The sequence below is a fragment of the Barbatula barbatula genome, assembly GCF_947034865.1.
Source record: "Barbatula barbatula genome assembly, chromosome: 25".
NCBI lineage: Eukaryota > Metazoa > Chordata > Actinopteri > Cypriniformes > Nemacheilidae > Barbatula > Barbatula barbatula.
In genome coordinates this window covers 16,038,344-16,056,736 of record NC_136788.1, presented here as the reverse complement: position 1 = coordinate 16,056,736, position 18,393 = coordinate 16,038,344, and the positions used below count along the sequence as shown (strand labels likewise).

Sequence of the window (18,393 nt, the reverse complement as noted above, 5' to 3'; positions counted from 1 at the left end):
AATAAACACGGACGTTGCCGACAGCCACCTCACGGTAGACTGCCGGCCATAAAACATACACAAACTAAACACAGTTTCGGGCCCGGTCCTCTCTCGTCAACAGTCCTGACGAACATCCATTTAAGCTCCCAATCTCCTCCGTGATAAGATGCGGGACCGGTGCGCGCACAGCTGATTGCACTTAGCACTCACGCCACCGGCCCCGCGTCACGGCTCTCATCCCGCCTTCCTCACCACAGTCATTTGGATGACTCCATAGCTTGATTAAATATAATGTATTTCAATTATAAGTTTAGTACAGTGTCCTTAATAAAGATGTCCGTCATACTGTGTATAATATTTATCTAAGTTTTGATGTATTTCATGAATATGCAAAGCTTGACTTTAAGCAGATAAATTTAATGACTGTGTGAGTTACAGACATTCTAAACCTTAAAAGGTCAACAATAACTGATATCGGATTTGGATCGGTATCGGCCGATATTTGAAAGTTCAGTATCGGAATCGGATCGGCAGAGAAAAACTGGTATCGGTGCATCCCTAGTGACAAACGGCCAAGCTCGTTTTGTTATTGGGAAACCATACACAATATGAGACGATCTGTGTCTATTTGTCAAACAGCACTAAAACATTTGTTGAGAGCATATTTGTTTTGGTGCTGTAATGTGAGAAATATTCCACATCTTGAATTCTCAGGATATTTTGTGTAAAAATGGGAGAAAATTGCTTTAACAACTCAAATGCAGCCATGTATTATCTTCCAGCTCGCCAAGACAAACTGTCACAAGACGAGTGCTACTTTGGATCCTTTGTGTAAGTTTAGATCAGTTTTTCTCTTTTCAAAGTGCTAAACAAGAGGCCCATGACGAGAATAATCCGGAGTGATGCGAACAATCACAATATTTATCAAACACGCCGAGGGAGCAAAGGTACCGGTCAGCAAAGAGGTCAGTGGCCCTCCCTCACACACAGACAGCCGCAAGGCCACACACACACACGCTTCAGTTCTTTTGCTGACTTAAGTTTTCTAAGAATAAAAATACTACATAAGCTCAATTGTGCAAACTCAACAAACAGTCCAGATGTGTTCAACAGATTTAATGTGTCTGCGTCATGAATAAATGTAAACAAAAATAAACGGGTTTGTTTAATTCAATCATTTAGACGATTACAAAAGTGTCTGTTTTGGAAATTGGCTATCCGAGACAGATTTTGTTAAAAGTTGACCAGAAAGGACAATTCTGTCTTCATTTGCTCACCCTCGAGTTGTTCCAAATCTAATGATGAAGAAGATATTTTAAAGAGTGTAAGAAAGCAAACAGTTCTGGAGCACTTTTGAGAACTAAGAACTGATGAATCGCATTCTTCCAAATATCTTTGTGTTCATCAGAACAAAGAAATGTATACAAACTTGGTGGATAAATGGTGACGTTCGGGGAAAAATGTTCCTTTAAGCTGTTTAGTTGACACAAGCTTGGTAGCACCAGTAAAACAATCGATGTGATTCTCGCGTGAATGAACACAGAGCTACAGCGGCCAAATGATCAAAGCGAGAGCAAGGTGACCTCAACACAGACACACAAAACATGCTGAAACTCTAAACTGTGTACACTAAAGGCTAAACGATGGAGATCACCATTCAAACTATATCATTATCCGATTACATTGAACGTATGAAAGTGCTTTATTAAACGGTCCAGTGATCCAAGATGGCTTTCGGGAGTTTTAAATACAGACTACAAGAAGCGTTACGGTTTGCTTTATCACACACCTTTAGATGTCTAATCTCGGGTTTAGTACTCAGTACACATTATTTTACAAAGCGATTGAGTTAGTTTAAAGGCCCATTTAGAATAACTTTAAACATATAATAAATATATTTTATTAGATATAATAAAACGTTTCACATTTCAATTCACAAGCCCTTTAAATTTTGCTAAAAAAAACATATAGATGAAATTGATACCAACCGTTTCTCTGTGACTTTATTGCCATTGTTATTTTGTGGAATATAGGGATTTCTTTTACTTTATTCATATTTATTCATTTCTGGTGTACAGTTAATGGGCAAAATAGATGTACAGTAAAGTCAAACAAAAAGTCAAGTCAATAAAGCTTTCAATTTTCTGGATTATCTTAATTGTATAAACTGCATTTTGTTATTGTATCCCGCTACTGGTACAAGTTATGAGCTAGAACAAAACAACCCTGATAACCAGGTTTTTTGGTTCAGATGAAGGTCTCAGAAGAACATGTTGTTCTTGAGCTGCAGTGAGACTGGTTCTGTCACGCTGAGACTCTCTACATAACTGCGGAGTCGCTCGGTCCCTATAGAGACCCCATGGCAATGGCACGCTCCATAGAAACGCAGCACCTCGACCTAACACATCACGCCATGAGTCCAGATGAGACACATGCACTTACAGTAACAAACACACACAGAGAGATAGAGAGACAGAGAGACAGAGAGAGAGAGAGAGAGAGAGAGAGAGAGTGACTCTCTCAACCAGTCCAGCCGCCCGGTATTTGCTGCTTCTTCTTTAAAAGAAACTCCTCCCTTAAAATACAAAAGCTATTTATTATTGTATTAACAATTATTATAGTTCTCAGTGTTACACCATTAAAAAGTGCAGATCACGTTTCTCCAGCAGAAAGTGATAAGAGTCTCAGAATAAGACAAGAGGAGGCCGTGGGAAAATAGAACCGGATATTCACACACTTTGATTATTTTTCACATCGATGAAGATACACGTTAATGACCATAATACACACGAGAGATTCTCACAACACCTGATTCCAAACCCCAAATAAATAAAAAATATTTTTTCGTAAAGTTAAGATCCGTTTTCAACATTGTAACATTGCACATAAGCACATTACTGCCTCCAGTTTTCACAACAGTAATGCAAAGACTGTATTTCCCATTTCTAGTATAACGTATCAATACACCAAATGACAGTATTGATACATCATAATAGTACTTGTTTTCATTTTTGTATTAAACTTGTATTACAGCAAAGAGGCTTCATACGTGCTTTAAGCTGCAATCGGTAACTTTCAGTAAAAAAACAAACAAATAAGTTATTTTACGTAGCAAGTACAAAAAAAACGGTCTTCTTATTTTAACCCTGTTCGCAAAGGAAAGCTCATAATAATGATTTATAACTTAACTTGAACCCATGTAAAAAAAGTACGTTAAGTTACCTGTCATTTTAAGTTTGGAACAGACATGGTGATAGATTAGTGAATAGCTTGCAGCTGTCCCACAATGCAAAAACTGTAAATATGCTTTCTTATTTTTTCATCTTTGATTTTGGGGTGAATTGTGAGATTTGCTCATAGTCTCACGCACACAAATACGCGGGTAAATAGCAGGTGTTTTCCGCTAGATGAATGGTTTCCGTCAAAGATGAAACCCATTCACATACACACACACAAAATCACATCACTAGGGCAAAGTGTGGCAAGAACTATATGGTGCACACGGCGCAAAAAAATGGACAAACTTTTTGCTTTTCACAGCAGATCTGGAAGAACGTTTTCAGATTTCTTCAAACATCTTTTTGGGGAAAAGATAACATCAAGTCATATTTTTTCATCTGTACGATCTCCAAAAATCAGTGGAACGATCCGTAGAGGAAGCCTGTGTGTTTTGCCCTTCACCGCCCCTGGTGGTTAAAGTTTTTATGCTATTTCTGTGGAGTCTACTGCACGTCACTCACAGCACACGAACAACGAGGGATCCCGGCGAAAAACAGGGATTTCACAACTATTGTGCCAACGATAAAAAGAAACCACAGAGAAAAAAAGGAAAAGAGAATAGAACGATGAGGTTCACTCGCCGTCTCCTGATGGCGTAAGATGTCAGTTTCCGGCTGAACCCATCTGAACTGTTTACGTACAAGAAAGAGAGAAGAGTGATCAAGAGAGACGGAGACTTGAAGCGAAGGCATGGCGAGAAAAAACATACGGAAAATCCAGTCAAGTGGGAAAGAAACAGAAAAGGCTTGGAGAGGAGAAGGATTGTGAGAAAAACAACTATAAATGGAGACGTAAATAAAAAAACAGAGACTGTTAATGGAAAGAAAGCCCGTCGTTCCCTCATGGCTTTAATTACAGGGGCCCTCCGGGCGCTGAAAAACTCACACGGGACGTCTGAGCCCTGGAAAAATACAACTCCCAGAGTTCCAGTGACTTGATCCGTTCCAGCAGTGGCCAATTTAAAAGCTGGCAAATGAGATCCCATGAGCTTCGGGTCTAGACGAAGAGCTTGGTTGTATTTCATGACATGAGGGATAGACTCACTTAGAGGTAAAGACGACAGGTGAGCACAGATCAGGGACGTGTCAGACCTCTCCAGCTCAGGACCGCGAGGGAATTGTGGGTAGACAAACAGAAGAGGAAGGAAAACGTCCTGGTAACGTGTAGTTACGGTTCGAGCGCTCTCAGAGCATTTTGTTAAATGGCTTTGTTTGATATAGCGACTTTCAGGTTCCGAGCGCAAAAAAATGTAAAGGACCGTTTGCGTACAGTGTCATGGAGATCATTTATGATCGGTTGATTGTTAAGTCTTCACACTACATGTTACCGGACGAGAATAGGCGAAAGTAAAAATGAGGAGACACGTTAAAGGTCGGATGGCTAAAAGTACCCGTGTTGTGCCGTCTGGCAGCAAGTTTGTCTTGTGCATAAGGACGGGGTTCGGGTCAAAGGTCAAATGGGGTCGGGGAAACGAATTAGGCGAATTAGGCTTTGAGGGCGTGCCACTGCGCCACATTCGTGCGCGGCCGGCTTAACATGTCTTTCCAGTGTTTGACCTCAGCTGGTCCGCTCTTCCATGACAAGTAAATCTGAGAGAAAGAGAGAATTGAATATCTTTCAGAAAGACGGTAAAGGAAAATCTCTTGAGGTGATTAGGTTACAACTACAATCTTTGGGCACAGTAAAGTGTGTCCTCACCTTTCCGATGACATCATTGCGACTCAGTCGATCCTTATCCATGACGGTGATGATGATGGTGGTCTCTCGGAGAACGTGCGCCGGCACGTCGAATGGGAAGGACTCATTGAAAATGGGGTTCAGGCAGCGTTTAATTGTCACCGTCTTCTTTTTCTCCACACGCTTGTCTTTGTGCATTAGCCACACTTTCACGTAGGGGTCTGCAGCCAATCCGAGGAAAAACAGAGAGTGAGTTATGCAAATCAGACCTGTCACAATCCAACTGTGCAACATATGTCATTTTCTTTATGGGCAACTGCAATCACTGTGTGTTTTCTGCTTGTTGTGCTGTGTTTCTGTGTGTTTGCATGCATGTACTGTATATATTTTGGGTTATTTTCTGCAGTGTACCTGAGGTGCCCCCGATGTCCATGGCTTTGAGATTTCGTGCTTTGATTATATTAACAGTGATGGTGTTGGCAGTGGGGTTATAACACAGAGACAACAGCAGATCTCCACGACTTCCCTGCAACACAGAAAACAGGCATCGCAAACCATTAATCACTCAGTGGGAATGAACTGCATTCGTGAAAGGAAGAACTGCATTCTGTTATCGAGATCTATGAGGGGTCGGCTCTCAACCCAAAGATGGTTTTGGTTTCAGTGTCTTCACATTTTATGTTTTACAGGTCACAGCTCATATACTGTATCTTATATGACTATATCTCTCCACAGTGTATACTCCAGTATCAACTACCCAGAAACTTACTATGAAAATCCTCAACCATTCTTATAGTTGTTGAAACTCGCTATTTTTGCCTCCGGGGGCTTAATCGAAACAGGCTTTACATAATACTTGAAGTTAAACGTTCGAGTCCCACAGACATTCATTTTATGCAGCTTAGACATTCTGCACAGCTATATGTAAAACTTTAATACAGGACTGCAGGTTTAATCTCTATGTCGGTGTAACGCTTCATCTTTTTCTTCCAGAAACCCGATCAAAATCCGAAACAACCGAGGCGTGGGGTGACTCACGCTGCCGTCACTGCAGGGTTTCAGATCCTTCCAGAACGTCTTCAGCTGTCCAAGTTCCACTTTATTCAGAGGGATGGACACCTCCCCGATGGGGTCATTACGACTGAACCGATCGTAGTCCAACACCTGAAGATAGAGTGTTCGTTCCCGCACCTTCTCGTACGGAAAACCTGTCAAGGGGTTTGACACGTGAAAATTCTCTGAGTTGTCTTTATATAAAAAGCAACTAGCTATAGTCATTATGAGAGTTAATAAATTGTTTGCTTTTGCTCTGAACATCACATATAATACATTTACATATATTTGGCAGCGGCTTTTGTCCAAAGCGAACTATACAAGCATTTAAGATTTTTCTAAATATAACACACTGAAACACAATAACGTGAATTAAAACATCATGCTCATTGCTATTTTACTATGCACAAATATCCTGTAGGATTTTGGGAGAGGATAGAAAGAGTTCATCTACAGATTATACAGATAAACCAACAGATGAACCTTAAATATAGAGAATTGCTTCATCCAACAAAAGTATGATCTATAGCAGGAACATAAAAAAGTCGTTCATCCAGAACAGACCTTCAAATAGGAACGTTTCGTTCCAGTGAGGATTGAGATTCTTTCTCTTGACTTTGGTCTCGAGTTTGTGCTTTCTATCAGGCAGCAGGTAGATTTTGACGAAGGGGTCGGAGGTCCCGGAGAAATCTTTAGCGGGCAGGTCCTGACCTTTGAGGATTTTCACCGTCAGAGTGGTGTCTTGGAAACTGTAGCCCAAACTGAACTGAATCCTGCCCAGTTTCTCGCTAATAGGTCCTTCGTGATCATCGTCTTCAGACCCTGGAGACAACTGCAAAAAGTTTGAAAGAACAAATCTTTTGTTCATCTTTGTTTTTTCAAGACAGACCTTGCTATTAAAATACTTTTATTGTTTACTATTGAGCTTTAAAATTCCTGAAGATTTAAGATTTAGCAAAACAGCAAACTTGAATATGAACATTTTCCACTAAGTACAGCTTTGCACGTTCACAACTAAACTCAGGATCTAGAGATGACTTATGATCTTTCTCATCTAATTTTATTTTATAATTGGACACAACCGGACCCATGCATAGCCACCACCACAAACACATAGCCATACCATCACCATGTCTCCAGTCAGGGAATTTGCGAGGTCAGACACCGAAGAATGACCGTCTGCGTCCGGCGGGTGACCCTTAGGACTGTTCGCTGGCTTATTCCCCATAATCCTACTGCAGGAAAGAAGAGAGAGAAAGAGTGAGATTACTCAAAGCACCTGTGATGTTTCACATGGCTCCTGAGTTTCACAGTGCGTTTTTAGCGTCCGGCCACCGATCCAACAAATCAAACCCAGATGACCGCGGACTTCATCACAAAATGTACAAACGGACAAAATAATAACAGGCATACAAATAAGTTTCCTTTGATTGTCAGAACAAAAGCCAGAACACAAAAAGCCACAACAAATATAAAATAAATATTTTCATACATTTCTTGTAATACAATAAAAACCATTATAGGACAAAATGTTACTTCAGTTTATAACAGGCTTGAAAAAATAAACACAAACAAATGAACATTCAAACAATCGATGCAAACAAGACCACAAACTGGCAAAAATATTCATGGTTAATAAATCTCAACAAACGCGAAGAGATGTCAACAATCCGTTTCGTTTTCCAGGGATGCCGTCTGAAGCTGGATTGGGATTATCGGCCTAGAGTGAAAAATCTAAAGGAATGTTCTGGGTTCAGTTGTGTCCTTTATCAACAATGTGTGATTTATTTTATTTTGGAAAAACAAAACTTGAGTCTAAATAATTTTCTTCAACATTGTAACCACAAATACTGTTGTCAAATTACTGAACTTCCACGGACATTCCTTTATTCTTTGACTAAACTACTGAACTAGTTGACAGGACCAATATAAACCGGGGCCAAAAGTAGAGACAGCGAGAGAGAGAGAGACAAAGAAGATGAATAGGAGAGAGACAAAAGACAGACATCGGTATGACACTTGGTATTCAGACACAATTAAAAGGAAACAAATATTCAGTTATTTACAGGACAGAGAGACAGAACGTGAGAGATACACCAGACATAAACAAAGACAAGCGATGAAGGCGACACACAAACACAGGTGAAAACTGTGACAGTAACAGCTGAAAAGAGAAAGACAAACATGGAGGAGAGACATTTATCTGCGATGCAAAGGCAGAAGATTATTGGCACGACTGGAGAGTCAAACAAAACCACGAGAGAGACGTCAACCAAACCAGCACAGCTGCTAGAGAAAGAGAGGTCTGGAAAGACAAGAGTTGAGTTTGGTCATTCAGAGAGAGAAAGCGAGGAACGAAAGTTAAACCAAAGCACACACAGAGCTAGAAACATTTCAGATTAGTTCAATGAAAGAAAAGGAACACAAATAGGACAAAGAGACCAGGAGAAAGTGTTTGGTTTTTCCAGAGAGAGCTTTAAAGAGAAAGAGAGAAAGCTGGAAAGAGAAAATAGAGAACGAATAAACAAACAGCGTAAAGGAACACAGTAATGACACAAACAGTAGGACACAGAGAGCAGAAGGGAAAAGAGAGACACGGAGGAAGGTGGAGCGTTCTGTCTTTAGATTGGCAGGGAGATATCATTCACGTAAAGTGATAGTCTCGCAACTTTTTTTGCATTAAAGGTGTAGTTTACCCAAAAAATCTTTTTCATTCATCATTGACTCGCTCAAAACAAATCTGAATTTATTTGTATGTGTGACACATAAAAGCAGGTGTTAAGCAAAATATCCAGCCCATTAGATCTCATTTTTTTCCTTCAACATCACACAACGGATGGTGAGCACAGCTGTCAGACTCCCAAGGCGAAACTTTTTACTTTAACTAAAGCAATAAGACAGTATGCTGTACAATAGAAATATGACGGACATTTTCAATTACAAGCCTTTGTTTTCCAAACAAACCTGGAGATTTTCCTCATTATACTTACAGTAATTCTCTATATCCTTAACATACACCGAAGTTTTCAATTGCATTTGACGGTAAATAAATTACATGAAATGACAGAGGACAGCAAAATAAATGTCCTTTTTAAAACGGAACAGAAAATGTATAGAATCCATTCTGCTCAACACCCCTTTTCACGTCCACAGAAAACAGATAATAATAATTGTCTTTTTGAGTAAACTGTGCCTTTAAACAAGTAAATTAATCACAGCTGGATCCCCACCAGTCTAAGGAGAGCAGAGGTGGTCCGGAGGGACATAACTAGCTCGGGCGGGGAGGTTTACGCACAAACCATAAAGTGTCTGTCTGTCAACACATCTGCTTCGGTAAAACGTCTCGACCTTGGCACTTTTGCAAATTCACAGAAATTGCACCAAAACGGATCATGGGAACACAGATTTAATGTTGAAGACACACAGACATTGTTGACTGTACACAAAAACGTACACAGCAGGCAAAGCGGGACAGACAGACAAACAGAAATAGACGCTGGCCGGGGGGGTTGAAAAGGAGGGGAGAGAGGTGGGGGATTAAAACGTTCATAAAAACAGCTTAAAGGGATACTCCCACCCAAAAATTAAAATTCTGTCATGAATTACTCACCCTCTAGTTGTTCAAAGCACGTATACATTTCTTTGTTCGGTTGAACATGGTGAGAGATATTTTGGAATGATGTTAGCAACCAATAGCATCATTGACTGCCATAGTAGGACACATTTTTTAGTAATTTTTTGGTTCTGTTGAACACAAAAGTAGACATTTTGAGGAATGTGGGAAAACAATAGTTCTGGGGCACTTTGACTACCATTTACATTTGACCTACTATTGGAAGTCAATGGTGCTTCAGAACTGTTGGTTCGTAAAATTATTCCAAAATATCTCTCTTTGTGTTCAACCGAAAAAGGAAATGTATACGTGTTTAGAGGGTAATTCATGACAGAATTCAAATGTTTGGGTGGAGAATCCCTTTAAATGAACTCTGTAAAGGATTCAGTCAGTAATTGGTTAACGTAAAATGAAACACACAGGTTAGTTTACTTGTTTTTCTCTGGTTGACTGGTTACTTTTGTTATTAACCCACACACACTTAGCTGCCATTGAGATGGAGTGAAAATTGAAGAAGTGGAGAGTACAGAGATGAAAATGATTTCATCGGAAAGGTGTGAATTTGGGTAATGATTTTAATTCTCAAGTCCCACAAATAAATCAGACAATGTCGATATTTTGTTAATATTAATCGCTTTATTATATGATTTACTTATAATAGGCCCTTTTCACAATGACGTCATTCAACTTTCGCCTTTTCGCTAAGCAGTGTATAATAATAATACATTTTATTTATAGGCGCCTTTCTCAACACTCAAGGTCACCTTACCATTACCTTACTCAATCCATTAAACATTGAATCAGAGAAAATAAACTGCCAATATAATAACATAATAATACTATTAAAAATAATTGGCGAAAGAGTAGGGTCCTTACAATCAAACCAAATTAAAAATTAAAGCTAATATGTCTGAAAAGATGAGTTTTTAAATTGAGTTTTGAAAATGGTTATGGACGTAGAGTGTTGAATGTAGTGGGGCATTGAGTTCCAGAGATATGGGGCTGAAGAACTGAAAGCTCTAATTCCCATGGTAACCCCCAAGTTGTATCAGAATTTCTGTTTTGCAGTCGCACAATAATTTAAAATGGAAGTGGTCAAGACATCGGTAAGATTATTATTGTGTTTAGTATTAGCCATGTTAACATTTCGTTACGTTATTGACTGACAGAACACGTATTCCAGAACTTACCCTAGCACCTTTGCTAACGAAAAAAGAAAACAAAACACTTACCTTCATAGGTAGACGTTCATGGAAGAAAGTATATCCTTTATCTAGCTTTTGATCTTGTCGTAATCGACTTGTCATCTAGCCGTATTTGTGGCAGCTGCGTAAGGGAATTGGTGAACTCCATAATGAAGTCGCTAGCGGAAGTAACGATACACTGCTTCGCGGCGGAACGGAAGATGCGTGAAAAGGTAACACCAGAAGTTAGTCAGAGTTCTCCCATAAATTATTTATATGTTATCTCTTAAAGATATTATATGTTAATATACAAATGAATGTAAAATTTTTGATTATGTGGTGAATTTCTATATTTTATAGAAATATTATATTCATAAACAAAAGTTTGGAAAATCTGCACTTAACTGCAATTTATTTTAGTTAGAACTGGAGAATTAAAAAAATCTCTATTGCTCATAAACAATCAAATTTTTTAAAAGTTGTTAAAGTTTATGCAGACGTTTTTTTCAATTTAATATCCCGTCTATTTTTATGGATGCTCTTTTTAAAAAATATTTTTATATATATTATTTCTGGTGGATTTAGAATGTGTCCATAGGAAAGAGGAGAAATACTTGCTGTTGTTTTCTGTATTTATTTATTTAAATTTTTATTTTTATTTTCCTCTTTGTGTGATCTGTATAATATTCTTACTTTCGAAGATTTCTTTGAATGAATTAAAAGAAAAATAGTCAGAGTTCACCCAAAACGCCCCGCGCGAACTGAAGTTCGTTAAGAAGTAACCATAGCAACCATAGCGGACGGCTCGAGCGCTTAGTAAGTAACGAAACGTACATAAAAAGTAAGTTATGTTAATTTGATCACTTATTGCAGACTTACACATTACCTCAGGTTGCAGAAGTCTTTGACGTTTATAGCTAAACGAAGTTTATAGCGGTCGAACAAACATTTAAAACAGAACACGGACTTCAGTGAAAGTCGCTGTGTAATTCTCCCACAAGGAGCTTATGCCCTACACCCTACGAAGAGTAAAGCTCTTGATGTGTAAACTCCATGTGTAAAAATGCCAGACAATTGTGTATTTATGTCCGTTTACAATTCGGCGAGAACGGGCGCGCGCGACGGAGAGAGAACGCTGCGAGGGGCGAAGAGCGCGAGGTGACCCCAACCGTGAAAACAGGTGAAATAAGGACAAAGAAAAACCAAAGAACAAGACGACCACGTCTTTCTCGGTCGATATCTCTCTCAGTCTCTGCCGTTCTGTCCCTGTCTGTCGATCGATGGCAGATAAAGGACTCGCGGACGGGTCTCTAACGGCTGAATCATTTATCCAGTCTCGCGCAGTTTATTCAAAAGTTTGCCTGTGAACTGAGGTATAACGGCATTAGATGCAGCTGTTCTTATTAATATTACGATAAATATGAACGCTTTCTTCATAAATGGACTCAAAACCGGTTTGATCAAGGAAAAGTTCCGGTTCTGAGGTAAAGTACCGATGGGGCGGCAAATGAAGTGCAGTAGGCTTATGTTCTTGGTAAAATAAATGTTAAAATGTTATAATAAGTACAGATTTAAAGTTCTTTCTTCACACCTGAAATGGGTTTATGATGGCAGAACGAAATGATGACATTGACAGATGGATAAAAAGCAATATGGCACAACTATTAATCTTATACACAGAGATACATATTTGTATGTAAGGTGTTTTCAAAATAAATGCACTGTAAGTCGCTTTGCATAAATGTACAATTTAACGCTTATCAGAATCCTGATATATATATATATATATATATATATATATTAGATACGATTATATGAATCTAATGAGGCTCGTTTATGGATCTGCAGATAGACCTACAGTATAAACGGCAGGGATGAGGAGGATGGCAGCCTGCAGGTGTGTAGAATTGCCAGTAGGGGGCAGAAAGAGCCCAAATTCCCCCGACATCTGGAATCTGCTCTTCCAAGCACTCTCACCTCAAAAGTGGGCTGTTGGCATAGCAACCGAGGGGTGGTGGGCACGGGAGTGTGAGGGATTGGGGGGCAGCAAACAGGAGACCACGGTGCAAACACAGATGACGAGGAGGAGGATATATGACAGGTACAGGTGAGCGCCTCACTGACACATACATCAACAAACGAACACACACGCGCACACACACACAATCAGAGGCGAGCCGTTTGGGGGTTCACCGTGACCTGTTATACTATCCTGCGTTTACCTGCCCCAGGACCAATGCACGCACCTCTCTCTCTTTCTTTCCGAGGTTAATGCGGCGAGTCCAGGCTGGAGAGAAACGCCAAACACACAACCATCCACCCCACCCGCTCCATATACATTCCCATCAGAAACAAACAACTCATGCAGGAAATATCAACACACAGATGCTCTTTTCTCAAAACACAAGCATCCTCTCTCCATCCACACCACAAAGAACGTACCAGAGATCATTACATAACCAACCCACTCTGCACAGCGCCATGAGCTCGTACGCGTTTCTGCATGCCTGTTTCTGCCAATAACTCATTATTTCTTGGAGTGTGTGTGAGACACGCCAGGCCTTTTGAGACAAATGTCAAAGCCTGTCCAGTACAAGCACACACACACTGCCGCTAGCACATCCGTTGCATTCAAAGCATGTCATAATTTCTTCGACGGCAGCCTTCCACGCTACAACACACACAAACTTCTATTAATACACGCACAACACACAGAGTCCATCTCAGATTTAATCTGGGCCCGTGCAGAACAGAACAGTTCATTTAAATCCGATGCTCCTGGGCATAACAGACATCCCCAAGACAAAGTTTCCCTTCACAATCCTCCATTTACAAGCACGACCACACACAGCATAAACCTCAGAGCGTGACGTGAAGAACAATTCGTACTGTTCATCTGTATTTACTCGTTAAAATGCACAAAAATCCTAATCACCAAGTTGTATTTACGCACAGTGATGGGAAGAGACTATTCCAAGGTAGTGTGTTATTGTAGAGAAAGAGGGAGGGATATGAAACGACGTGTACTTGCACAGTCAGCCTCAAATCATACCTGTCGGCCCGCGGCGTCCAAAACCACTAATCCTTCATTCTTCACACCTGTTTTTAAACATACACTGTACTTTCTCTTTATCTACAGCTAATTACACAAGTTTATCTACTTGACTAAACAAGCCCTACGACCCAAAACACAGTTCCAGCACCACGGACAGCTCCATTATTCATTCCCAATGAGTGTGAGATTGAGGCCTGACCCGCGTCCACGGCTCAACAAAACTTGGGACACACGCCTCAAGGGCATTCAAACCAACAGCCACTGAACCACGGTAGGTCCATATGTAATGTTTGTCACTTGTAGTTTCTTTCTACTTGACGGCAGTATCTCAGCGCATTGGTAGGCGACTCACGTGCGCTAGATTCCTATTAGCAGTCGCTGCGTCACGTCACTGCGTCTTTGCGTGATGTTGCGCTACGTTCAGCTCTGTCATATTGCTGACTATCAGATGGTATCAACGAAAATGAATGACTTCCTCTTAAGTGTCTATACTGGATAAGTTGGTAAAGACAGCTTGCTTAACTAAATGTCATACTATTGTCATGACATGAGTTCCGTGTATGATAACAATCAAGCACAAGAATAGAATTTCGTGCCATTGTTCACTAAGGTAAAAGTAGCTCAACAGTGTTGTGTGTGGGTACAGACAGGGTTGCATAAAGAACCTCATTATGTAATCATTTAAATGATATGCAGTGTGCCTGCAACAATGTGTATTCACAAACCACAGCATGAGTATCAGTCAAAAGGCTTGTATGTACACCGAAAAAAACACCCACCCACTGCGTGTCTTGTTGTTAAAGGCCACAAGTGTGTAACTTTAAACACAGGCAATAAAGAAACACAATTTAGTCACGGGGGTTTTAATTCCTGCTGATACTATAATCCAGAACGAACCCACTGAGAACAACATGCTGCAGTGTGCGTTTGTGGTTGTGTTTCAACAGAGCTCATTTCAACATTAGATTACAAATAACGCAAAATAATATCAACCGTGTAGCTAGCAGCCGATGTCAAAATCTACAGCAGTAGTTCTTTTGAACAATTTTTACATCAACATTTTGTTTTATGGATTTTTAACTCAGTATATAATGATAATACTTTCACACACTTTTAGACAGAGAGGGAGAGACTCGAAGGCTTAGTTTAAATCTACACAACAGAGTCATGAGTTTCACAGCAAGGCGTTTATACTCTATATGCATGCATGCGCGCGCGCGCCAGCTCTCCTGCATTCATTCATTCTAAATGCCACGATCACAGTGGGAGCCTCAGCCTAAATCCCAAGCAAAGCCTCTCTATAAAGGAGCCACACGCTTGAATCAACAGCCAAATGGCAGAGGAAAAGTGTGCGTGCGACCAGTGTTTACGTGACAAAGAGGACGTGATGTGAATCACATGGGATACTCTCCACATCTGGTCAAATTTCAACCCAAAATAAAAAAACAAACACAAGAAATAATATTTTTAATAAAAATAAAGCTTATAACTCATATGCGTTTTTGCATATAAATTTCATGACCGTTGCATGAAAAGATTTCTGTTCAAATGCTCCAGCGCATTCATATATGTGTGTAAGAAACATATTTGAAAACCCTCATTATTTTTGCATTTCCATTTGATGGTATTAGAGCCAAAGAAGTCACATTCTTCATCTTGAACCGTCATGAAAATAATGCAAACAATCATAAAAATAGGCTTCATTTACTTCATGACCCGGGCATTTCTGTACGCCATTTACTCACATATTCAAGACAGCGCCTCACTGTTTCAGTGCCTGTAATCTAGCTAATGCTGCTTCGAGCACTCCATACAGATATAACCATCAGATATGACTTCAAAGCCTTTCTCTCTGCGTGCGTGTGTTTGTGAATGTGTTCTCATCCTCCGGTTCAAGTTAAAATAACATTTACACATTGCATTTTAACTGCTTAAGCATTTGCACGGCATTACACCGGTTCTCCTTTGCTGAGCACTTCCTGTTTGATTGTCAATCACTGGGCACTGTGGGTAATCACAAACCCTGAAAGCAGCAGCAAATGAGCCAGAAGAATCTGCCAACAGCTCGAAGGCTTGGCCATTCAAACACATTCTCTCTCTCTTTCTGTTTCTCAGTGTCCTCTCTTTATTAGTCTGGTAGTTCTTCCTAGCTGAGTTAATTGCATGTGTGTGTATTCGGTGGGCCCATGATTTAACTCGAGCTCTAATTAACCATAGAAACACATGCAAAAACATGCAGAATGTCTAAGAAATAAAGATGAACTGGAAATCTTTTTCACACCCTCGACTCATTTCAACCCTGTACAAATTTCTTTCATCTTCAGAACACAAAAGAAGATTGAACAACGTTGATAACCAAACAACATGGAACCCAAAACCACTGAGACATTTAGGATCTTTTGTGGTTCACAAAGGAAAGAAGGTCAGACAGTTTTTGAACAACATGAGGATGAATAAAAGATGACAGAATTTATTTGGAGGGTGATCAACCCTTGCAATCCTACGTGGGCAATAAATCCAACACTAACATGAACAGAGTAAGTGTATTTAGGTTTTTATCTTAATACAGTCCTGCATCGGTACATATAATATTAACAGCTATCTGTGCGAGCCCTAATGCTTCCCTGTGTGTTTAAAGAGTCATCTGCGTGTCTCTGGAGAGTCTGTAAATTACCTCCACCAACCACGTGAGTACGCTCGGTCTTGGCACGCCGTAAATCGCCACACAGAGTCTGTTTGTGAGATGAGGGGAGAGCGAGACCACTCTCGTCTGCGTTCACTAAATTAGCTCCGATCACTTGTTGGCCCTCCAAATGATCAAAAACTCATTCAGCTTGTGACTCATCACCATTATCCAGCGCGAAAACATTTACTATGATCGCCGGTAAGCCAGAGAGAATTTCCCTTGAGAAATGTAGGCAGAGTGTCTGTGTGTGTGCTGTGCCGTCTATGGAGGAATGGTATTTTATTTATAAATTAATGTGTGTAAGTGACAGTCATGAGCTATGAAAACCCTTGTGGATATCTCTACCAATTATAATATTGAAGGAACACCGCGCTACTCAAAAGCTTTTTATGGATTATGCACTATTAATACTGAGTACAATATTTAAATTTTGATGCAAATCTGGATTAAATGGATTAGTGCAATCCCACAATGCAATGCACCTGTCTTGACAAATGATCTGGAAGTGATTAACAACGATTTGCTTCCTGAATGTTATCTGCGTTTTAACATTTATTAATTTACAAAATAACAATTTCTGCTATAAAAACTAGGCGTCACTCGCTGAATTAAACATGCACATAACTGTGTGATAACAACAAAACACACAGTCCTACTGCAGCGTGAGACAAAAAAGTAAGAAATAACGTGTAAACGTGTTCAGGGAAAGATAAACAGACCTAATGCAAAAGTCAGGCCTGAAAGAAAAAGATAAAAATACAAAGAAACAAGGCAAACTGTATACGTGCAACAAAGATCACACACATCTCGGTGTGAAATAAGACACAAATGCTAACACTTCGACAGCTCAGCTCCGGCCCGTACAGTCTCCACGGCATTTAAACACCCTGTCGGCCTCAGGTGAGAATCTCATTAACATGATAAACGAGTTCATTACCTATTAGCGACATAGAGCCGAACGTACAGCATGTTAACTCGCTTTGGATCAGCCTTTCTAAAGCTCTGACCAAACCATATGGAGCGTCGACCTACAGAGAGTTTAAAGACATCACTGTTTCAGATGCAGAAGGGCTGATTTTCAAAATGATTTGTTTTAAACAATATATATATTCTAAAATATTGTATTCTGCACTTAAAAATGTCAATAGTATTGTTCAAAAATGTACATATTAAAAAGGGATAGTTTACCCAATAATAAAACATTTCTTTGCTAACTCGCCTAATGCAATTCTAAACCTGTCTTTATTCTGCAGAAGGAAAAATATATAGATATTTTAAAGAACGTTGATAACCAAACAACAATAAACCCAATTGACTTCCATTGTATGAACACAAAATCACTGAGACATTTCTCAAACTATCTTCTTTTGTGTTCTACAAATACAGATTTTGAATCACGTGACGGCGAATAAATGATAGAAATGTAATTTTGGAGTGAACTATTCCTTTAATGACTATTTTGCCTTATGTTCGTGCTGTTCACATTGTTGTCTTAGGAAAATGCTCAAATCATTAAATTGTTGATTTCAAATGTAGCACCGTTCTGTGTGTTGTGACGCCTAAGGAGAGCGTTCTCAATCACTTGCTTTAGATGGCAGCTGCCTATGGCGGTAGACAGCACGCTTTCTCATTACGACGTGAATGGGGGATCCGCTGCCCCCGAGCGGTGGCAAATCCACGCAAGGCTGGTTATTACCCACAATGCTCTGTTTGCTGGCTAAAGTGCACAGAGGGCTCTGTGGCGCACAATCGCTTGCAGTGGGTTGGTCAAACATATAATGCATCTCTAACAAACAAACACACACACATTCTAACATGACTAATGGCTAAAACACCCATTGGCACACACACAAACACACTCTGA

The 18,393-nt window shown here is 39.9% G+C and overlaps 1 protein-coding gene and 1 long non-coding RNA gene across 2 annotated transcripts in view; one reads left to right on the top strand and one right to left on the bottom strand.

The window, feature by feature from the left end:
* Positions 1-661: 661 nt before the first annotated feature.
* The window catches only part of syt7a (synaptotagmin VIIa), a 68,691-nt gene continuing 50,959 nt past the window's right edge, over positions 662-18,393 (bottom strand). Inside the window, exons 7-12 of the mRNA XM_079450739.1 lie at positions 7,115-7,223; positions 6,556-6,823; positions 5,977-6,146; positions 5,350-5,464; positions 4,960-5,159; positions 662-4,850 (exon numbers count right to left, since the gene is read on the bottom strand). Of these exons, the coding sequence (XP_079306865.1) occupies positions 4,746-4,850; positions 4,960-5,159; positions 5,350-5,464; positions 5,977-6,146; positions 6,556-6,823; positions 7,115-7,223 (967 nt within the window). The 3' untranslated portion in view covers positions 662-4,745. The remainder of the gene's footprint in view (positions 4,851-4,959; positions 5,160-5,349; positions 5,465-5,976; positions 6,147-6,555; positions 6,824-7,114; positions 7,224-18,393) is intronic.
* On the top strand, positions 12,061-18,063 carry LOC306890774. Its single transcript, XR_013786304.1, has 4 exons — positions 12,061-12,272; positions 12,637-12,895; positions 13,928-14,114; positions 16,168-18,063. It is a non-coding gene; the product is annotated as an uncharacterized lncRNA (long non-coding RNA).